Source organism: Trachemys scripta, chromosome 17 (assembly GCF_013100865.1).
Source record: "Trachemys scripta elegans isolate TJP31775 chromosome 17, CAS_Tse_1.0, whole genome shotgun sequence".
NCBI classification, from domain to species: Eukaryota; Metazoa; Chordata; order Testudines; family Emydidae; genus Trachemys; species Trachemys scripta.
The window spans coordinates 12,896,664-12,919,889 of NC_048314.1; the positions used below are offsets into that span (position 1 = coordinate 12,896,664).

General features: G+C 54.8%; 1 protein-coding gene across 7 annotated transcripts; it reads left to right on the forward strand.

Annotated features, from left to right (window-relative positions):
* The first annotated feature begins 1,842 nt into the window (after positions 1-1,842).
* ST6GALNAC6 (ST6 N-acetylgalactosaminide alpha-2,6-sialyltransferase 6) lies at positions 1,843-22,404 on the forward strand. Of its 7 annotated transcripts, XM_034793768.1 has the most exons (8): positions 1,843-2,085; positions 2,763-2,857; positions 4,411-4,502; positions 6,611-6,675; positions 13,457-13,636; positions 14,670-15,067; positions 16,535-16,642; positions 16,745-17,851. In XM_034793768.1, the coding sequence occupies exons 4-8, from the start codon at positions 6,661-6,663 to the stop codon at positions 16,932-16,934; spliced, it is 891 nt and encodes a 296-aa protein (XP_034649659.1). In that variant the 5' UTR covers positions 1,843-2,085; positions 2,763-2,857; positions 4,411-4,502; positions 6,611-6,660; the 3' UTR covers positions 16,935-17,851. The 7 variants fall into 7 exon arrangements, 6 of the variants coding, with proteins under 6 accessions (XP_034649659.1, XP_034649657.1, XP_034649656.1 ...); XM_034793766.1 differs by lacking the exon at positions 4,411-4,502 and having other exon boundaries at positions 2,700-2,857; XM_034793765.1 differs by lacking the exon at positions 4,411-4,502.
* The last annotated feature ends 822 nt before the right edge of the window (positions 22,405-23,226 follow it).

A 23,226-nucleotide genomic window follows, 5' to 3' on the forward strand; every position in this document is an offset into this window, starting at 1 on the left:
GCTGCGCTGTGCTCCGCTGGGGCGGAGACCAGACGGGCAGGATGAACATCACACATGTTATATATCTTGAAACCAGCCTTCCTCTTTTGCCAGTGGGATCCCTAGGCAAAGTGGCTCCCCTGCTACATTTTGGGATGGGGAAGGCGGAGCAGAAGCGGGGTCCAGATCCCACAGCTGGGACCACACGCCCACTTCATATGCCTGTTTCCTTGGTTTTACAACACAACCCGGCTCACAGGTAGGACCATGTTCCTTTGTTAGGCGGACTGATGTCCGGAGCTGACCCACTCTACCGCTGCAGTAACTTGCCGTGCAGTTGTTGCTTGACAGCTGGCTCTGCACAGACAGAGTCCCGGGATGCTGGAACAACTATCGTAGTGTGTGTGTGTGTGTGGGGGGGAGGTCTGAGAGCCATTGAACCAAACTGTAAACCCTGGATATAATGGAAACTGCTCCAAGCCAGGGGGTGCAGCAGCACCCCTGCACCCCTAGTTCCAGCCCCTATGACAGAGCCTGTAAAATAACCTCCTGACAACCTAAAACACCAAGAAGAGAGGCCTTCAGACCCACTTACCAGCCTGGGAGCCATTGCTCCTGCCTCTGGCTAGATAAAGATGGATTCACAGGACCAGAATCCCATCTGCCCCCGAGACTCTGTGCCCTGGTGCTGCCCGTGCAATAGCTTCCCAGCCGCAGGAAATACACTTCTCCCTCGGTACTATGGTTTGTGCAGAAGAAGTGTAGTCTAATGGTTACAGCCAGGCACTGGGGTGCCCAGGACTCTTGGGGTCTAGTCTCAGCTCCTTCACTGACTGGCTCCCTCACTGACTGGCTGTGAAACCTGAACAAGTCACTTAACCTCCCTGTGCCTCGGTTTCCCCAGCTGCAACATGGGCGCTATGAACCTTCTCCTACTGAGCACTCCGCTTGACCTCAGTGGGGAGTCCGAGCACGGGGGGCAGGGTTTGGCCCAGCGCTTTGAGATCCCCCGAGGGCAGGGTGCAGAGCCATGCTGGCTGCATCTCCAGGACCTGCCCGCGCCTTTCCCCCAGCACTGGCCGGCCGGGGTGTGTCTCCACGGCAGAGTCCGCAGCGCACGCGCGCTCCCGGCAGCCGGTGGGGGGCGTTCAGACCCCCCCTTTCCCATGCCGAGGGAAGCGGGCGCGCGCTAGGACTCGGGCGCGCCGCCGTGCAGGGAGCAGGTGGCCGCGCGGGGGCTGCAGGCGCCGCGCTCCCGGGTCCCCGGCAGGGCAGCGCGCCCGCGCTAGGGGCTCCTCCGCGCGCCCGGGGCTGGCCGAGCCCGCAGCGGAGCGAGGTGAGCGGCGCATCCCCGTGCGCCCGGCAGGGCCCCGGCGATGCGGACGGGCAGCGGGGTGGAGGCGCCCCTCGGCCGGGCGGCGGAGAGGTTGGCCGGGGGGGGAGAGACCCTTCCTTGGCCCTGGGTCCGTCTGCAGATGCACCCCGGGGTGGGCCGCATCTGCCGGGGTTAGGGGTTCGGGGTGTGTTCAGACCTTGCCAGCGAGTGGGGACGGGGCTGGGCAGGGAGGCGCTGGCCCCGGGGGCACAGAGGGGTGGGTGCTGCCCGGGGTCTGTGCCTGGTGGTGCTGGGCGCCAGGCGCTGGTGCCAGGCTTGGGCGTGTGATAGTGATTTGCACTAGTGCGCAGGGCTCTGCCCGAGGCAGGCTCAGGCCCCAGGGGTGAGTGGCGGCTCAGTGGGATTGATCCCGGCTCTCCCTGGGCAGAGGCGTCGTGCGCTGCCCCAGTTTAGCCAGAGACGAGTATTTCTGTGATACCGGCGGATTAGCAGTGACGCTCGTTTCACTCTGGTTTCCCCAAGCAGAAGCGGGCAGCTGGTTGGGTTTTTCGCTCTAGGAGGTTGCAGAGGGCAGATCGGATCAGCCCTCCCCTGAGGCAGGGCCCTGGCGGGGGCAGAGATGTGACCGAGTGAGCCTCAAGATGGAAGGGCAGCCTGCCAGCGGGAGCTGGGGCCCTCTCACAGTCCCTTGGAAGGGGGGGAAGACGAGGAGGAGAGACCCCCGGGCTGGCCAGGCTCTCCACTTTCCTCAGATGAAAGGTCTCGCCCAGGTAAGAAAAGGGGAAACTTCACAGCGGCCTCCCTCTCTGATCTGGGACCCATCCTCCAGGTTTGCACTTCAGCAGGCCGGATGTGCACATAGGTCCTGATCACTAGGGATTTGTCGGTGAAATTCCTAGTGGGGAGGACTCTGGAGCTGCTGGGCGAATAGGGCATCGGGAACTAGACAGCACACGATAGTGCAGCCCAGAGGCCAGCAGAGGAGGGGTGTGGGGAGTTAGCCCCCTGACTTCACAGACTCCTAGCGCTTGCAGTGTTCGGAGCTCTGTGCTGCTGGATGGGCTGGGGGTGCTGAATCACTGCCCTTGGGGGAGCCCTGAGCATTTGTGCATCTTCCTTCCCCTGGCTGTTTGCTCTCCTCCCCTCCCTCTCTCTCGTTTTAGCATCCCTTGTGCCATCACCTGCTCTGGGGAAATTCAAAGTTCAGACTAAGCCACCCACCTGTCGGGGGCCAGCCAGGGAGAGGGTATTTGTCCTGCCACCATGCAGAGGGTGGGGGTGGGGGTGGGGATGAACGGTAACAACCTCCCAGAGCTGCTTTCCAACCCAAGTGATGATTCCCTGCTTCTCTCCCTCTGCCTCCATCCTCCTCCCACCCACGCAGAACATTATCCGCCTTTGCCTTTTTACTTCCCCACACACGAAACATTCTCTCCCCGCCCCTCAGCTATTCAGGCGAGGCCCGGAGAGGAGAGTGATGAAGGCGCAAACGGACTCGGTGTAGTTGGAAGGCTGAGCGTTAAAGAGGATGAATCGTGCTCGGTGAGAACGGACGGCTTCCTGCGCCAGCCGAGGGGGGATATTGTGGACTCCAGGATGGGTAGGGGAGCCAGGAGGAGGAGGAAGGAGTGGAGACATCCAGGTGATAGATGCAGGTTGCATTATGCCTTCGTTGGGGGTCTGGGAAGCTTTGGGGAGGATGAGCTTTGCCAGTCTCAAAGCACTACCGGTGCACACAGAGTCTGACCAGGCCCCATCCTCCTCTTCTGGAGCTGAGCAGGGCTGGCAGCACTTGGGGAGCGCTGATGGCACCGTTGTGGCTCACTCCTGCATGGGTGCCAGCCAGGGCCGGCCTTGGGCGGGGGGGGAGGATTGTCCAGGGCACTGGTCAGGGGAGATCTGTGGTCAAAGCCCTGGGGCTCGGGCTCCCTCTTGCTGCCAGCAGGGTCCGGCATGGCCGGAGCCCCTGCTCCCAATTGAAGACTCCCTGCTCGCTGCCCCACCTGGTTTCCCAGCCCAGCTCCTAGTCCCGTCTCCTCACTCTGCAAATTGGTTGGCTCTTCCCCCCCCACCGCTGCACTTGCAAACGCCCGGACCCAGCCTGGACAGCAGGCAGGGCCCAGGGCTGGCCTTATGGGGGGACAGCGTGGCAAGGAGCAGGTGGGCCTGGGTGTGAGGCTGTGGGAGGGAGCTCGGGGGAAACCCAGGGAGGCAGTGTGGGCAGGGGCGATGCAGGGGATGGCTGGAAGGGCAGGAGGGGCCAAGGGGAAGGGCTGGGTAGGCAGCTGGTGTGCCAAAATATAAGTTCATCCGGGACACTGTTTCTGAGGCAGGTCCTGGGTCAGCTTAACCTTTTCCACCCCACACACTTTTCTTTCCAGGGGACCGGTGTAGGGGCAGCCCCAGTTCAGCGCAGGCTGACATCTGTATGGGTTCCTCTCTGCTGTCCTTTCCCCTACCCATCCCACTGTCAGCCATGCCACACACGCTGCGACTGGCTGGGTCAGAGGTGCGCAGAGCCGCCTTTGGCCTTCTAGGTGATCCCTGTGATCCTAGCCCAAAAGCCATCAGAGAGCATTTGCCAGGCTGTCCCTCTGGCTCCTTTCCCCAGCAATGACTGCACAGGACAGAGTTACAAGGAAGCCCCCTTGGGTCATCTCTGTGGTCGGGGCTCCCAGGCTGTGTGAGATTAACCTGGGTGTGGGTGGGTGTTATTTCCCAGCCTTCCCAAGGCAGTGAGGAAAGAGGATTTTTCCAATCATGCTAAGTACTGAAGAGGGAAAATTGCAGTGACTCACTAATGAGGACTTAAAAAACAATTGGTTGGGTCTGTGCTTGGTATGGAGCAGCTGTGGAACAGTAGATCCCTGCAGTGTGTGTGTGTCCACGTGCACACGTTAGCGTGGGAGGGAAAAGAATATACTCTTTAGGGCTTCATTGTTCACAAAGGGGCTGGTGTGAGCTGGGAGTCCTTCTGTGAAACGAGTTGTTAGGTTCTCAGCCCAGTTCCTATTGCACAGGCATCCCCATCTGTAGCTGGTCTCAGCAAAGAGGTCGCTGTCAGATTGCGCCATCTGCTGCTTTGGTTTTTCCAGGACTTTGGCCCATTGGCAGGGGAGCGGGGAGGAAACTTGCCCTGCTACTGCCTGTGCTGGGGATAGATCAAAGACCCTTCTCCCAGACTGAGGTACATCAATGGTGACACCTTCCCCCACCTCTCTCTTCTGAGCTGGAGGGGACCCCTGCTAGTGGGGAGAGGGGAGATCAGTCCTCCTGCCCTATTCACGCAGCCTCCGGACTGAGCCTGCCAGCAAAGGGAGCTGTGGTGTGCCAGTTGTGGGGATGGAGTTAATGATGCAGGCACCTGTCCACCAAGGACTGGGCTGAGACAGACCAAACTGACTGTCTGTTGTACATGCATGGCCCCCATTACCAGAGGGCTTGAGGGCCTCACAATTGTTCATGTATTTGTCCTCACAGCACCCCTGTTCGGGGCTCTTATCTCCCAGTTACAGATCGGGGAGCTGAGACACAGGGAAACTGACTGACTCGCCCAGTGGCGGAGCTGGGTGGGACTTAAACGTTCTAACCTAGCGCCTTCATTTCACACAGGCCACCAAAGAGCCATCAAATGGCACCAGCTTGAAGTCCCCATCAGCCCAGGCTGGATTCAGGCTGGGGAGGTGGCTGTGAAAAGCTCCCTCTCTCCATGACCCAGCCAGCCCTTCCCCTCCACCCATGTAAAACCCAGCGTGAGCCCTCTGAGAGGTGGCCGGCTGCCTTTGCGCCGTTTGCTTTAATGGGATTTTGTATCTCTGGAGAGTGCAATCCCCTTAGAGGTTGGGTTGACGCGATCATGGGTAAACAGTGTCCCCCAGCCGGTTTATGTCCCTTGATCGGGTATTTGTTTGAATGGATTTCACTGAGCTTTCTGGGCAGGAAAATAATCTCTTCCTAAAGCTTAACCAGCCTGCAGGTTCGTGCAGTAATAAGCCAGGGGGTGGGAGGCATGCTTATGCTGAAGTCTGCCTTAGGAGACCCCTCCCTCCACCTCCCTGCCAGGGAATGAGCCTGTGAGGAGGAGACTGATGAGTCTGCCAAGCTGCCCTAGCACAAGACCTTGCTATACAAACACTGGGTTTGAACTTGAGCTCACTTCTCCAGCGCTAGCTGAGGAAGGAGAGTTGCAGCTGACTCATGACCCCCCGGGGTTTGGAAGATCCACGCCGGATCGCCAGGCAGAGGAATATTTGACCCATCTCTTGGGCCTTCCCTCTAAGGGCATCGCAAAGCCCTTTACAAACATTAACTAATGAAATTAAGTCTCTCAACCCTTCCCCCCCGCATCTTGTGGCAGATATTATTGTTTTCCCCAGTTTACAAATGGGGCAACTGAAGTCCAGGAGATCCAGTGACTTGACCAGGGATAGGACCCAGGAGTCCTATCTCCCAGACCCCCGCTGTAACTGCTGTCCTTCGCTGTAATGACCCATTATGTAAGCTGATGTTACGTATGGCTAATCCAGTTGACAAACCATTGCTTGCTTTTCTTCCTCCTGGGAGATCTCTCTGTGACCAGCAGCCGTTCCGGGCTGACGGGGCTGTCTGTCTGAGGAGCACTAAACACATGGCCGACTTACGCTTTAGAAAAGTGACTGAGCTTTCACCCAGTGGTGTGGTTCCCCTGCACCTCCCCTGCTTCAATTAAAGGGTGTAGGAGGAGGGGATGCTTCCCAGCGGGAGGGGAGAGTGGGAGACCCACACTCAGGTCAGAGGACTCGTACTCCATCTTTGGACCTGGCTGCGCTTGGGAGATGGAGCCAGAAGGGAGAAGACAGCCTGGGAGCAAGGTGCATGAAAAGGGCCATTTAGGTGCAGAGCCCAGGTTGAGGGAGATGAAGGACCAAAATAAGGGGGTTGAGGAGAAATAGCGACATCCAAAATTGAGCTGTTCAGAGAAGGCCCTGAGCTGTGATACGTGGCCGGGCAGATGTTGCACATCTGGGAAGGCAGCATGGTGCCAGAGGGCTTGATTCAAAGCTCTTTGCGGTCCATGGAAAGACTTGCACTGACTTCGCTGGGCTTTGGATCGGGCCAGGAGAGCACCATGCAGCAACGTGGTGCGTTCAGCCCTGTAGGTGCACCCAGCCCAGCCTGATGTGTTTGGGGCAGGTTTGGGCTGTGCTGTCATGCGGGTCGGAGCATAATGGGGTGGAGATTGGTAGCCATGGACTTGTATTCGAGGAAGGGAGCGGGTAGTTCAGAGAGTGACCATGCCTCTGTGGTTCTGTGCAGGTGCTCGAGTTATGCTGATGAAGGCTCCGCACTAAGGCTGACAGAGAGACATGAGTAACAACACGGTAAGTCCTGCTGTCCTTGTCCTGAGCATCCATCTCCCGGGCCCTCGGAGGGTCTCATGGAACCTCCTGCCTACTGGGTCCAAGCGCTTTGCGTCTTCAGGGCATTCTGGCATGGACGAGTCAGTCCTCAACACAGCCCTGAGAGCTGGATGATGTTCTCCCCACGTCACAGGTGGAGGAAGCTGAAGCCAGAGGTTAAATAGTTTTCTAAACACCTTTCACCCATTCCAGCTCAGGGCTGGCCCATTAGCTGGCCCAGGGATTGGGACAGCGGGTGGCAGTTCCGGGAGCTGAGCAAGGCTTTGCCGGGATCTCCTAGCACCTTTGATATGGGAGTATGATCAGGAGGCTCTCGCTGTGGGTCAGTGGTGGTGATGGCTGGGCTTTCTCCTCCCCTCTGCTCGGCCATCTACCAGAGCTGGTTCACTGACCTGCCCGGCACAGTGTTGGGGGTTAATGTGATTTTTTTTACTGGCTTAGGTTTCGTTTCCGTGCAGCAGTGGCAGCTTGTGCTCTGGGTTCAGGGCAGCTCTGTACATAATCGCTGTGCTTAACCCTCGGAGCGTGGCATCTAGACCCTGTGGCTGTACGCGATTTAAAAACAACCCCGAGAAACCCACCTAGCCCCAGGTCACAGAGGGAGCCAGCGGTAGGTGTTCCTTGCTCCTCAGGCTGCTCGGACAAGCCTGTCAGTCGGGACTGGGGAAAGCCAGCCCTGACTGAACCATGACCTCCTGCCCTGTCCTCCGGGGTCTTGAAAGAGGGAGCTGCAGCAACGCCGGGTGGTTCATTCCAGCCTTGATGGAAGCAGGAGGTAGCAGAAATCTCACCAGAGGACCAGACTCCTGGGGAGAGGGTCCCAGCCTGTGGTCAAAGGCCCAGGGGGCATCTGAGCAGATCCAGTCGCAAGAGAAACCTCCAGACTTTACCTCAAGTCAGGGCAGAACTGGGGGGACTCTGCTTGGTTTCCAGAAGAATCTATCAGACCAGGTTCCCATGTGGCACAGGGGAATCTCACGGGAGATGTGAGAGGACCCTGGAGCTCTTGCTTAGAGGTGCGTGGGGAGGACTCTTGCTTGAGACAGTGGGAGGCTCTGGGGCTCACTAAAAATCTCTGGGCCTTGGGGAGCCTGGCCAGAGCTTTAGTGGCGGAGTCTTGCCTGGTTTTAGGTTCCCCAGCTCTGACCTTTCTCTCCAAACCTTCCAGCGTTCATCTCTTACTCCGCCCCTGCCCTCCTTTCCTGGACTGCTCCGGGCATCGTTACCCTCCCCACCTCTCCCCATCACCACTTCCCCCACTCCCCACACCAGTAAGTCGCTGGCCAGCCCAGCTCTGGTGGAACTCCATTGACATTCAGGATGATTCTCTCCCAGCCAGCCCCGCCCTGTGCTCCATCAGAACCGTGTATGTTCATCTGCGTCTGTTTTCCTGTATTCTGCCCACTAGTGATAGCAGTCTGAAAACTGCTTTGGGTCCCAGGCAGCCCCGCGGCTATGGGGTAGGAGAAACTCTCCCTGAGGTCCAATGGGACCTTGTGTCCTGCAGTGGGAGAATAGGGCCCTTGGGTTTTAATCCCAGCCATGACCTTGGACAGTCATTAGAGCCAACATCTACAAAAACAGCCTCTTGCTTTGGGTGTCCAGCTCCAACTCGAGACACGCAGGGTCTGTTGCTCAGTGCCGATGAGCGCCCGCAGCTCCCGTTGGCTTCGGCTGGAGCTGCAGGTGCTCCACCCTTCTACAAATCAGGCCCATGGTGACTCAGGTTGAACACCCAAACCCAATGGCCACCTTTGAAAAGATTGGCCTTAACCTCTTATTATTTGGTTATTTAATGCTAATTACAGTAGTCCTCAGAAGCCCCAGTTGGGCTCAGCACCCCAATTGTGCTGGGTGCTGCCCATAGGCTCAGCCCCTATCCCAAAGAGCTCAGTGCCTCCGTTTCCCCATTGGTAAAACAGGGCTAATGTCACTGATTCTGTTCTCAAGCGTGGTATGAGGACTAACTAACTCATGTTTGTGAAGTGCTGTGCAGATGAGGCCATACAGAAAAGATGTGTCTTAGTGGTTTTCCTCTCCAGAAGATCTGTGCATTCTCAACGGCTCAGAGCAGGCGCCCCAAGTAGTGGAGTTCACATCAAATCTTTGTACCCTGAAGTCATGGTGAAATAGTAGCCAGGTAACCTGCATCTGCCCTGTTGTGGGAGCTGGGTTTCATTAGCTGCCAGCTCCAGATTAGTGGGCTGCCCTGGTTTCAACTGCACCATGAAATCCAGCTGAGCTTTCACTGGAAAGAGGGCAGGGAAGTGAATAAACCCCACCCAGGAGTGTTTGCCCTGAGGTTCAGTCTCTCTGAAAACAAATTAACTCCGAGGGAGGAGAAAACGCAATCTTGGCTTACATCCATCTGAGGTTCCTGGCGCAGAAGGCAGCTGGCAGGTTGCTAATAGCCTGCTGGGCTATTGGGTCCCTGTGCTGCTCCGTAGCCTATTAGCCTTTGTTCATTTCCAGTCAAGGAAGGGGCCTGGGGCCTGCTCCTGCAGTCCGTGGGACTTTTGCCTAAAGATGAGGCCTCCTATTCCAACAGGGAATTATATGACTTCCTGCCGTAATGCAATCCAGGATCTAAGGGTCTGGAGGGTGAGTTGTCTGGTTTTTTTCCCCACATACAAAAGCAGTTGGTGTTCTCTTTCCTCCATGTTGAGCACTGATGTTCTGTGTGACAGGTTGAAAGGGTGTTTCTGATGCATGATCTAGTGGTGACTGATGAAGAATGCTGAATCGTGGCTGTGAGGTGGTTGTGAGTGTGAACAATAGCATTTTAGTGAGCCTAAGAGAGGAAGAGAAAAGCCAGATAAGACCTAGATCAAACTTCCCCAGTGTCTTATTCCAGGCCAAATTATGAAGGTGCTCTCAGGGTTTTTATTCCATCTCTCTCTCCGTCTTTCCAGCCAGCCCTCGTCACTTGGGTATCTCAGTGCACTCCTTGCACGGGCAATGCTCCTGTCTGCTTCAAGAGGAATTTTGGCTGAGTCAGGCCTGTTGTTGTTGTTTATTATTGGCAGTTTTCTGAAGTGCCCTAGAGGCCCTGCTGTGCTAGGTGTCATCGGCCCTGTCCCAAAGAGTTTACCGTTGAATTTGTGCTAGGATACATCAGAGTGCCAAACGGGATCTGATCTAAAAATTCTTTCCATTGACTTCAGTGGGCTTTGGATTGGACCCTGAAGGAGAGAATGGTGGGGGGGCGAGGACAAGGGTACAGGAAATAGGATCGTGCTGCTACCCACGGAGCTTTTGCGCAGTTTGGTGCATCCTGGTGGTTTATTTAGTTTTTAAAAAATAGATGAAATCAGCTGAGTGATGCCAGAGAAAGAACATTAGGTCTGAACTTTAGTACTCACTGACCAGCTGTCTCTTCTCATCCTCTCCTGACCTTTCAAGGAATTCACTCCCTTTTTCTTGGCTGACTTATGGTTAAATCAACAAGACAGACCTTAGTGTCAACAAAAAGGAGCCCAAACAAGAGAAGTCACTGGCGCGCAGAGATTGAGGCGGTGTGCTGTGCTTTCTGACTCCTGTGGATTATCGAAGTAATCTGTTTACAAGGCACCTGTAAGCACTGTACAGTATCAACCAAATGGGAGGCCTAGAATACAAAGCATCCGCATAGCCAGGCAGTTCCCACAAATCTGGCACAAGGAGGAACCCAATAACTACCAGGCACCCCCACCCACAGGCTTCCCAGCTCGCATGAGGAAGGAGGTACTGAGGGGAGAGGGCCCAAGAAACACTGACAAATAGACCAGGTGAAATAAATGAGCTTGGGGTGATCTGCAGGCAGGGTCTGTGGCAGATTGCCCAGGGGACAGAGGGGGTGGGACACAGACACACAGAGCTGGGAGAGAGGAAGCCAAGATTCAATGCACGTAGCCCTGGTGATCAGCAGGTATTAGAGATATATGAGAGAGAACAACAGGTCAGCATAACGAAGGGTTCACACTAGCCTAACGGCTGCCAGGGAAGGCAGTGGGCATTACCATTGGGAGCAGAGTTAGTCCAATATTGAACGCTTCATAGTCCCACATCCTGCCCTGCACAGGGTGTAACTGGCGGGGAGGAGGCAGGGGCATATGCTGCCTTTGAAAACCAGCGCCCTTTCCTCTTTCGCTAATAACATAACCCTGGACCTTTGAAGAGCTCACTCCTCTCTGTTTAAGATGCTGCTTTGCTTTTTTTTTTTTTTTTTTGCCTTTCACAGAACTTGGATGGTGAAGCCAGCCTGGTCAGATTCACTTTTGTTTCAATTCTGGGAACTGGCATAATGTTGTTTGTGCTCATGGTTCTGGGGGGGAGCACGTTTAATTGTTGGTTTTTAAATCCACTTGTTTTCATTGAATTGAAAAGAAAAACCCACTTTTCTGCTTGCATGAGATTTCGTAAACACAGCTAATGTCTATGCGTCCAATTCAACAAGAGTTTACTCCTGCATCGACCAAACTCACAGCTAAGATCCCTGTCCTGCAATTGGTTCCATCCATGCAGAAATTATTTGGTTTAAGGTCATGGCTAGGGGCCCCAATCGGAGAGCAGGGTCTCCTTGTGGTAGGTGTTTGACACACGTGTAACAAAAAGACAGTCTCTGCCCCTGACCGTTTGTATTCGAAGCGTGCGATGAGAGGCGGCGGGTGGGTATGACAGACACATGGGAGAGCACCAGGGCATGATGAGATGATTATGAGAAGAATTCACTCCTACACAGAATAGTGGAGAAAAAAACATGCAGAAGAATCGTGTCTGTAGAAACGTTAGGCCAACAAGAGTGCATCAGACTGACTGTGCTCCCTGACCCCGCCCCCCCATATCCAACTAAGGAAAACAAATGCAATTTTATAAAATGGCCAAAGAAACTAGGAACCCCAAAGGTAGGAAAGTACGGCTAGAAATACAAATAGAAAAGGAGGAGGCTAGAAAACTAGAGTAGGAAAAAGAAGTGGTAATGGAGCTGAAAGGGAGGGGCAGTAGCCACACTAGAGTAATACATTGTTGGAGGTCCTGGCAGCGTTCTCTAGGAAAGTCCCTTTACAAGCACTTACTCTTGGCCCCTCTGCCTTGGGTAGCATTGACTAGTGGTTAGCACCCAGAGCTGGGAATCAGGACTGCTGGGTTCTGCGCCCAGCTCTGCCACGGACTTGCCTAATAGGAGTTTCTGTACCTCAGTTTTTCCCCGTGTAAAATGGTAACATTTGGCCACTTCTGAAAGGGGCTTTGAAGTCCCCCAATGAAAGGCACTGTGTAAGGGCTTGTTTGCACTAGGGGGGCTACCGCAGCATAACCCCGCAGTGTAGACGCATTCTACAGCAGCAGAGGGGTTTTTCTGTCACAGTAGGAACTCCACCTCCCTGAGTGGCGGTAGTTAGGTCAGTGGAAGCATTTCTCCAGCAACCTAGCTGCGTCTACACCAGGGACTAGGTCGAGTAGACCAGGGTAAAGTGTGGTGGTGGTTATAGGAAGGCGCGAGCGTCTGAATCCTAATTTGAGGGCAGGATAATGTCATAAACTCAAAGTCAGCAAGATTCCCTCTATCTCTGTCTGGCTCTGTGAGATGTGGTTTATTTTAAGGCGTGTGTGTGTGTGTGTGTGGGGGGGGGGGATCCCATCCACTCGCTGTGATAAATACCTTCACAATAAGGTCCCCGCCCTTTCCATGGAGTTTGTCATGAGAGCTCTGATGCGACTGGGCCTGCTACAATGGAGCCAGCAGAGGCAGACTGGAAGCTGCAGGGCCCGTCTCTTTGCACAGCTGTCTCCTTAGCTGGCCTCCCTGCTGGGATCTTCCCATTTCACCAGGGACAAGCCACAGCCCAGGCCTCTCCTCTGCTCCCCCAGCCTGCGCATGCTCATTGCTCCACTTGGGGCTGCATCCATCCGGCACCACCAGCTCGCCTCAATTCCAGCCCCTTGCAGACCTGCACGCCCACCACCATCACCCCCACCCCGCAACGCACAATTAACCCTTTCATTCCTCGTCTCTGTGCTGCCACATCCCAAACAAAGCCAGCGTGTGGAGGCAAAAAGCTTGACCAACTGCTGGCCATGATAAATAATGGTACAGTGCTTAAAGCAGCCTCTGGCTTCCCGGTGCATCTGGGCTTGGGGTAATGTCCCATTAAAGCCTGGTGAATATTCCTTTAAAAAGCTGCCCGTTGCCAGACTCTCCCTTGACATCCCTCTGTGTGTCACAGCAGAGCTTGGGGAGGGGGGAATTGGCCGTAGCTGCCTGTCAAAGAGGGTGCATGGGGGTGTTTGTGCTTCTGGAGCCCTTTGCTGTGGTGTTAGCTGCAGGGATCTCTGATGTCACAGACAGAGGGGGCGCTAGAGAGCTCTGGGAGATGCCCCTTCTCCCCTGGGACGGAGAGCCACGTTTTCCAGCCACCACTGATTTGGAGCGGGGGGGCGGCAGCAATGTGGAAGAGCTGCGACCTGACAGTCAGAGGGGCTCAGTGCTTCCAAAAATCACACGCAGGATATTTTAAGTTGGGCACCTAAAATCTGAGGCTCGTGGGAGCTGTAGGCTGGAATCCTGCCCAGCTGCTGCTCATGGCAAGGTAAGGGAGGAGGGGGAAAGAATGAGGCTCATGAGGGTTAGGCCCGTGGTCTCTCAGTCATTTATCCGGAGACCATTGCAGAAGCTTTGCCGGTCCCCTCGGCTGCCCTTCGGAAAGGCAGGGCACTTGGAGACGCTGCACTGTCTCAGTCCCACTCTCTCCCTTCCCGCCCCCAGGGCCAGCGCACTGCAATCTTCGTGGTTCTCTTTGCTTTGATCATGCTGCTGATCATCTACAGCTCGAACAGTGGGAACGAAGTTTTTCACTACACTGCCCTGCGAGGGAAATCCCACCATCCCCCCAACCTCAAGAAATGGGGGGTGAAAAGTGGATACCTCCCCGTCTACGGAAACAAGGTACGGCGCAGCGCACCTCGGGTGAGCCCTGGGGCGCTCCCTTGTGGTCACGTCGCAGACTGGCTCCCGGGTGTCTGGGCTGTGGCCAGCAGGCGTTTACACTGGGAAGGAAGGGCTGGATTATAGCTCGCTGGGGGGAGCCGCGCGATAGCATGCTCGTGCATTAGAAGCATGAAGGGCCACTGCTTTCCTGGCCTCCGTACGGCTGCACCCTGCCCAGTTGGAGTTGGTGGAGCAGCGGTGACATGATACGAATTGCAGCTTCTCAGCTGGAGAGTGGACCTTTGTGTTTCTATTATGGAAGCACCACCCATTGCTGAGAGCAAGGGATCAGGAATCGGGTGTTCTGGACTCTGTTACCAACTCTGCTTCCGGCTCACTAACTGGCCCTTGGCAAGTCACTTGGCCCCTCTGTGCCCTGGTTTGCCCGTCTGTGAAATGGGGGCAGTAATTCCCAGGCATGCGCAGAGGGTTCGTTCAGGAATGTCTGGTAAGCAGGTTGGGCTCCTCGGACGGAAGGTGCTTATCAAAGGGCAGCATGGTAGTGAACTAGCATGTGAGTGTGGAGTCAGAACTGTGACCCAGAGCGCCGGTATTTCAGTGCCCGTAATGCTCTCCGATCTGAATCCCATTGTGCTAGGTGCTGTGCATCCACATAGACGGTTGCTACTCCAAAAAGCTTCCAGTCTAAATAGATAAAGGAAGTGTTCCTGGCTTCATTTCACAGACTGGGAACGGAGAGATTGTAACCGCCCAGGGTCACCCAGGGAGTCTGTGACAGAACCAAGAATTGACCCCAGATCTCCTGAGTCCCAGCCCAGTGCCGTACCCGAAAAACAACCCTATTTCCTGTCACCTTAGAGGGAACCCCGATATCTCGAGTGGCAGGGGCCAGTGTCTCTGGAGGAGAAGGGTCTCGGTTCTGTTCTCGCCATTGCCTGGGCGTTCTAAGCAGGGAAGGCACACGGGGTCGTGATGGTGGGGAGATCTTAGTTGGCCACAGGGTCCTGGCTAATGATGGTTTCTTCCCCAGTCCCTGAATTCCCATTGCCACCAGTGTGTGATCATCACCAGCTCCAGCCACCTGCTGGGGAGCAAACTGGGCTCGGAGATCGACCAATCGGAGTGCGTCCTCCGCATGAACGACGCCCCCACCACCGGCTATGAGGCAGACGTGGGCAACAAGACCACGGTCCGGGTGGTGGCTCACTCCAGCGTCTACAGGGTGCTGAAGAAGCCGCAGGAGTTTGTCAACAAGACCCCGGAGACCATCCTCATCTTCTGGGGGCCGCCCAGCAAGATGCAGAAGAGCTTGCTCAAGATCCTCCAGCACGTCAGCATGTCCTTCCCCAACATGTCGGCCTACGTGGTCTCCCCCGGGCGCATGAAGCAGTTTGATGACTTGTTCCGGGGAGAGACCGGGAAGGACAGGTACCTTGGAGCCCCATTCCCATTCTACTCCGGGGGGATTCTGTGCTCACAAATTACAAATCCTGCACACAGTATTTTAAAATTCTGCAAACTTATTTGTCAGAACACTAGTGCATAATCACGCCAGTTTCAATTGTTTGGGTCATTTATTTCCAAATTCCTGTCAGCAAGTATGTCTGTATTGTTATAGACACACACAGAAATTCCCCCAGGAGCAGAGAGTTAAAGAAACCCCTATGACAACCCAGTTCCTGTTTCTCTGCCCCCCGAGCCCAGACAGGGGGCCAGACACCCACAACCTCTCCCCCCCCAGAGCCCTGCTGCAGGCCCCCCCTTGCCCATATACCCCCCTACACACACACACACACACACACACACACATACACAGCCCAGCCGTGGCCCCCCCAGCCCAGACACCTGCTCCCCCCCCACCCAGGGATCCAGAGGGAGAAACAGCCTGATGCTCCAAGACAGAACAAGGAGCAATGGTCTCAAGTTGCAGTGGGGGAGGTTTAGTTTGGATATTAGGAAAAACTTTTTCACTAGGAGGGTGGTGAAGCATTGGAATGGGTTACCTAGGGAGATGGTGGAATCTCCAGCCTTAGAGGTTTTTAAGGTCAGGCTTGACAAAGCACTGGCTGGGATGATTTAGTTGGGGTTGGTCCTGCTTTGAGCAGGGGGTTGGACTAGATACCTCCTGAGGTCCCTTCCAACCCTGATATTCTATGATCCATCCCAGGCTTGCATGGAGTTTCCTGCGGGCCGCCCTCTCCTTCCTCAGGGCATGCTGGGAGCTGCAGCTGCCAGGAACCCTCAAACTCCCTTCCTTCCCCCCTGCAGTGACTTCTATGTGCAAACTGGGCTCTGGTGGGCCCAGTGGCCCCTAGTGGCAGCTAGCAGCATTGCATCCTATTTCTGTGGGGGAAAGGAAATTCTGCATGCAGAACGTTAATTTCTGCAAAATTCTGCATTGCGCAGTGGTGCAGAATTCCCCCAGGAGTACCATTCTCATGCCTGGTGACTGGAGCCCCAGCCTTGCTGGCCAGCCCATCCCTATTGTCTGCCCCTGCTGCAATGCCGATGACTTGGGCTGTCTCGCGATGCACACCCATGAAAAGAGGCCATGCTGCCCTCTGGAGCCACTCACCTGCCTGGCAGTACATCCTGGTCCCTAGCTGGGAAGGGGGAGCCAGGCTGCTCAGGTGATGGGGAGCCTCGGGAGAGCAGAAATGGGGTGGGGATGGGGGAATCAAATGGGAGAATCAAAATAATTCTATGTCCTCCCACCTTCTCCTAACTGGTCACTCCCTGTACTCCCCCCCTCCATCCTACACTCCTTTCCTTCATCACTCTTCCCCTGGCATCCCCCTCCTCTTCTTGTTCTCTGTCTCTCTCTCCATCACCTCTTCTTGTTCTCTCTCTCTCCCCCCTCCTTCTGCCGGCCCCCTGCCATTCCCCGTCTCGCAGGGAGAAGTCCCGGTCTTGGCTGAGCACAGGCTGGTTCACCATGGTGATCGCCGTGGAGCTGTGTGACAAGGTGCATGTTTACGGGATGGTCCCTCCTAACTACTGCAGGTAAGAACCCAACTCCCACCAGGTGCCCCTCCTGGGATTCCAGCACTTGGCCATCGGCTGGCAGCGCCCCAGCGGCTCAACCTGTAACTCTGTTCTCCACAGCAGGAGACCTCAGCCTGGCAAGATGGCATATCACTACTACGAGCCCAAGGGCCCGGACGAGTGCACCACCTACATCCACAATGAGCGCAGCCACAAGGGCAACCACCACCGCTTCATCACGGAGAAACGGGTCTTTGCCAGCTGGGCCAGCCTCTACAACATCACCTTCTCCCACCCGGCCTGGGACTAGGGGCTCCCCGAGGAGACATGGAGCCATTCAAGTGCCCAACCCAGCAGCTGGTGCCAGTAGTGGGATAACTCCACCTGCAAGGGAAAACATCTCTTGGATTAACCCTGTGAGCCATGCTGGGCTCCGAGGGAGGAGGCCCCGCACCAGAGGCTGCCCCGGTTCACTGTCCAGGGCCAGAAGGACTGGGTGAGGGGAGGAAGGGACTGGGATGGCGCCAGTGACCTGACTTGCAGTCCCAAGGCCCAGGGAGTGCTGCTACGCACCGGGCACTGCTGGATTCATGGTGTCCCCTTCCCCTGCACAGGCCACACACACAGTGCACATCGCTGGCTCCCTGCTTTGAGGTCACCTCACTCCCCCGCCGGCGATCAGCTCAGAGGCCCAAGAGTGAGTGGGAACAATCCCTGGCTGCCCAGATGGAACAGCTGACCCCTTCTTAGTGCTCTGGGTGGCGGTTCTGGTCTCGCCTCTCTTGGCTTCTGGAGAATGTATTTCCGAGGTGGGAGGACTGTAACCCTCTCAGCTCTGCTAGGCTCAGTTCGATACTGAGGCTGTATTGACTGTACAGTGCAACCCTGCCCCAGGCAGCCTCTGCCTTGGAAAACTGCCGCCTGCGTCTCCAGGTTTCCAGTGAGGCCTATAAGAGACCAGCCTCAGGGGCGTAGACTTCTCAGGTGGGTCTGAGGCAGGGCTCGGGAGGGGGAATGAGACCCATTTAAACAGGCTGTCCAAGCACTGACCCCCATACGTGACAATGACAGAGCCCGCGCTCCCCTGAGAGCGCTCTGCCCTCCTGCCTGGGGTTGATCCCTTGTGTGGCTGCTTAAGACAGGGATGCCCTGTGGAGTGTGGGAGGGGTGTTGTGTTGGGGAGCGTCACGGTCACTGGGTGGGGTGTTGGGGGGGGAGGGGAGGTGTCGCGGTCACTGGGAGGTATTGAGGGTGATGTGTGTGTGTGTTAGAGTTGCAAGGCACTGAGGGGTGTGTGTGTTAGACACTGGGAGGTATTGAGGGGTGTGTATGTCACAGGTGCTGGGAGGTATGGAGGTTGTCACAGTCGCTGCGAGGCACTGAGGTGTGTGTGTGTGTGACAATCATTAGGAGGTGTGCTAGGAGACAAGGGGGTGTCAGTCTCAAAAGGGCACCGAGGCCTACAGGACTTTGTTTTTTCCCAGCTGTAGAGGGCACTGGGCAGGGGGTGGGGAGGTCCCTCTGCTCCGCCTCTTGTTTTGGCATCACCATCTGCCCTGGACATGGCTTCTTCCTGGCATCACCAGCTGCCCAGTCTGAGAGCCGCATGCCAGGGCGTTTGCTGTCCTAGCTCCCCTTCCGCTGGCTGGCAGCTGGTCACTGCCCTCCTTTAACCCCACTTGTGAAATCACGATTTGGTGTCACATGGCCACGCTGGCTACCCCCAGTGGGCTGGGAGGCCTGGGGTTGGGGTTTATCTAAGACTTCCCATACACGCACCCCAAGCTCTGGCCACATGGGCTGCAATGCCTCCTCCACTCCTAGACAGGACACAGCAGTGACCACCCCCAGCTGCATGGCTGCACCTCCTGCTTTCGTGTCCTTGCTGCTGCCCTGCAGAGACCTTGCAGCTGCTGGTGCGCTCACTGCCTGGCCTGTCTCAGCGTGTGGCAATGGCGCTCCCTGCTGGTGTCCAAGGGGCAGTGCCATTTGCTAGGCTCACTCTGCATGGCTTCTCCATATCATTTTCAGGGCAGTGCCTCTTGAATGTGCTTTCCTGCTGCTGCTTCTGGGACCATTGGCACCCCCCCCCACACACACACACCTCTTGCGTCTCTCCACGTGCCAGTGAAACGTCTGCACAGGGAGAGCAAGTGGCCATGTGGTAAGAGACAGGGCAGCAATACTGTGGAAGTGGAAATTATACCCTCAACATCTCAAACCAGGGGCGGTGGGAATCGACTTACAAGGAGCTGTGCACTTTTCAGCTGCCTCCCATGTTCTGTCTGTCTGATCGCTGTTCTGCCTGGCTGCCTCTGATCCCTGCCACTCCCAGGATACTGAGAGCTCCTTAAATCAAGGCACTGTGACTCGATAGCAGGCACTGATCATGACTGCATGGCAGGGGTCTCCGCTCCGTGCTTGCTGAACACGGCTTCTTCTGTGTACATGCACAGCTGAGGGGACCGTGTGTGGGTGTCAGACATGGCTCTGTTCTTAGTGTAGATGCAGCCTTAGGTTTGATCCCTGTTGCCTCAGGGTAGAGTAGGTGTGAAATGCTCCTGTTATGGTTTGGAGTTACTCTGTTCTGGGGGGAATCATAGGACTGGAAGGGACCTCGAGAGGTCAACTGGTCCAGTCCCCTGCACTCAAGGCAGGACTAAATATTATTTAGACCATCCCTGACAGGTGTTTGTCCAACCTGCTCTTAAATGACAAGGTGTAGGCAATGCAGAATCATGGATTTAGATTAATAGATTTGGGCCCCTTGTGTTTACTCCCACGCTCTCCCTCTGTCCTGCTCTCATATCCCCAGCCCACTTCTGCCGTTTCTCATGGTCATGTTCCCTCTCTGCCTTCCCCAGCAAGTCAGGGACTGCATGAAAAATGCACTTCAGCTTGGAGCCATCAACTGCTTTCTAGTCACCAACCAGGTTGGATTTTGCCCTTCCCTAGTCCTCGGCAATAGCTGCTGAAAATCTCCAAGTTACCAAAAAAAATTAAAAACATACTGCGGTCTTTTATAGTAACAGCCCAAAACACGGTGGGCCAGATCCTCACTCAAGCAAAACTCCCCTCTGCAACCAGTGGGACTTTTGTCTGGGGCAGGGCTGCAGGACTGGGCCCTGGAGTAACCTGACTGTGAACTGGTTACAGCGCAGGGGCCTGACTCTGATCCCATGTCCACCAGTGTGAATCGGCAGCCAGCCTGCTCAGGCTGAACCAGAGTAAATGAGGTCAGAATACAGCAGCGTTTTCTTTCAAAGCCAGGGAGTGACTGGTAGACGTGCTGGAGGAAAGACCATCAGCGGTGTGCTCCACCTCTGGGGGTTGAATGGGGGCACACCTCCCTGCAGCAGAGAGATTCTCCACGCAGCCCTGGAGTGGAATTGTAGCGTGGCTGTGTGAGCTGGGAGCAGATCACCCCCCCCCTTACTCTGACACCCACAGGTGGGAATGATTCTTGTGCAGTTGTCTTGATCATGGCTGATATCGGGGAGCACATGCAGGAGCGTGATGGCAAGGAGGTGGGAAGGGGACCTTGAAACTTACAAATGTCCCTTGGTGGAGGAAATGCCTCCCCCGCCCCCACCCCCTGCAGAAGATCAGCCAAATCTATATCCACTGACATGAACAAACTTTGCTCTTGGTTTCTACAGTCAATGGAGATGCTCTGGATTTACACCCGTGTGACTGAGCATCATGTGACCCCTGATATTCAGGACACAGGAAGCAAACTGTGCCCAGAGATGTGTCACCAGCTGTGACCTCGCTGGGCACCATGGTGCCTATTCTAAACATCACTGCCACCCTAGACGATGTAGCTTTGGAAAAGACTCCACAGCCAGTGGAGAAGTCCTGGCTACCCTTCCGCATGAAGGCTATGGAGCTGCTACTTTCCCACCATAGCCAGGACCTTCGGGGGTGTTCAAAGTGACACTGTTGAGATGTTTTCGGGGGAGGGGGGGAGGGAGTGAGGGAGTGGGTTTTTCCCCATGGTCCTTTTATTGGTTTCCTAAAATAGTTATGTTAATATATTTTAAAAAACACTTCACAAGAAGCAGGGTGAGATGTGGAGGCTTAGACTTAGAGGCAAACCCAGCTGGGTGCCTGGTACCTGCAGCTCCACTGATGTCAGCTTGCCAGTCTGACCCCCATCTACATCACTGGGAGTCATGGGTGCTCAGCACCCATGGGTGCCAGGCCAGGCCAGGCCTTCAAAGGGATCGAATACTGTTAGGTGCCTTGCTCCCCTCATGTGTTTCGGACCCTTTGGAAAGCCCAGCCGTACATGTTGTCCTGTACTGGCAAATTCTGCAAAACCCGGTAGGGTTCTGTAGCATGCAGTAAAGGAAATAGGGTTGGTCCCCTTTTGGTTTGATTTTCTCTCTGCTGCTCTTCTGTGCTTCTGTAAACAGCTGATCTGCTTAAACCACTCTGCGAATGGTCCTTTGAACAGAACTGTCAAGTCGCTCGGCCGAGTAGCTCCTCTCAAAATCAGTCACTCGTGAATATAAAGTAGCATTTATAAAGGGTTAATAAATGATGAATAGAAGCCCGTTACGAACACGAGTAGCATGAATTAGAAGCACATCAGTAGAAGGCATATGTATGGTAATGAACCCTGGTTATAAGCAACCCATTAGCCTCTCTAATAACAATGGATTAGCCATTTATGAGAACATCTGTTAATCATTTATTAACCCTTTATGAACTATAAATGGAACCTGAATAGAACGTGTGATGTAAAAACCTGGATGGTAACATAACAGCATGTGGTTGTACCATTTAATGTGAGACGTTTGCTATAAAAATAACTAGCAATGCAAATAAAGGGGGTGCTGAGGTTTGCTTTTTTCCCCACCGCTCTCCATTGCTTGGGCTGTGGAAGAACTTGGCAATGCAATTTCTTCCCCTCCCAGTTCCATCTTTTCACAGCTGGCAAGTGGGGACGTTTTCCAGTGTTTTGAATGGATCTCGACACTGCCTCTTGATTTAACAGCAGCATTAACCTCTGTGGCACCTTATCTGACCACAACATCCTTTTTTGTACAGGAGCTGCACGGATGGTGTCACAGCAGCACCGGGGGAAGCATTTGTTCATTCGCTCCTGCTGCTGTGCAGGCAGCCAGAGGAACATGATGTTCTGCTTGTAGATCCACAGATAGTGACTACTGGCTTTTTTTTTAATCAATTTTTCAGCCGTGGAGTCATGGATTTAAAAAACCAAACACACGGGGCACTAAGAATCCAGTGGCTTATGTTCAAACGCAGCCCGACAGGACTCCTGGATTCTGTTCTTGACGCTGCCACTGAATTGCAGTGCAGCCTCCCTGTGCCTCAGTTTCCCATCGGTCAAATGGGAGTCATGATAGTAATCGAGCTCACAGGGCCATTGTGAGGCTTAATTGGCTGTGTGAGATCCTCACAGACATGGTGTGCAAAGGTTTATTATAGCCTGGTTCGATTATACCAACGTAAAAGTGTTCGTTGTTGAGCCTAGACTACCTGCCAGAGCCCCTTTAAGGGGTTCAAAGTACTAGAAGGCCCAGGCTAAAGGAGAACGGTCGCTCTGGGCCAGGCCCTCTCTGACTGCAGGTCCCCTCACTCAGCATGAAGGCCCAGATTCTCATGAGCTGCTGTGAAGTGTCAGCATAACACATCTGGTAGCCTTGAGCTGTGTTACTAGTGACCCCCTGTACCTGGGATTGTCTGTCAAATCAGCAAAGGGTGAATGTTTTGTAACAATTTGTAAGGGAATAAATATTGCTATGCTCTTAGCCGCCCTGTTTCTGCGGATTTGACTCTTGTGTCGTTCCAAGGCCTCAGAGAGAGGCTGCTCTAGCGATGTCTGCTGGTAACAATGGAACGGACTTGGTTCATTCAAGTGTTTTATGCCCTCTCGCTTGCCAGCACTGTGAACTTTCCCCCAGCAGTGCTAGAGCGGGTTGTATAATACTGTGAGCTTCTTTCCCATGTAGTTTTCTCTAGGTCTCCAGTGTGAATGCTTCTGAAAAGCAGAGGCCAGCACCGTGGTCAGTGGTGGGAGGTTCCCAACAGCAGTGCCCTCTCTGTGCCTGCTAGGACAGTGGGGAGAGTGGAAGGAAGAAAGGTCTTATGGGGAAAGCCCCTAATCTCCCTGTGAGTTTGCCATGGGGCTCATACTCCTGCCCTGTCATTCAGGTGCATTGTGAGGATACATCTATTAATAGTGGGGAGTTGTCCGGATACATTGGTGATGGGCGCTAGATAAATAGAGAGAGAAAAAGCCAGGGCCCTGGCAAAATCTGAACAAAACAAGACACAGTTGAGGACCAATTTCTGATGCTGGGTGATCTCAATTGCCCTTTGCTATAGCCTCCCCCCCCCCCCCAGATAAAGTTGCTATATACAAACCTTCCTAATCTGACTAGTCCAGCATCAGGATTTCAAGTCCCATGGGTCCTGCAGGTAAAGTGACACTATGGAGCTGATGCGGGGATACCAGTGTGACTGATTGCTCAGACCATATGTTATCTGGGAAGGGCCTTCTTTGTGATGTCTGGGTGCAGCCTATGAAGTGGGGCCTGATCCCGGCCTGAGGCCTCTAGATACGTCCTCAT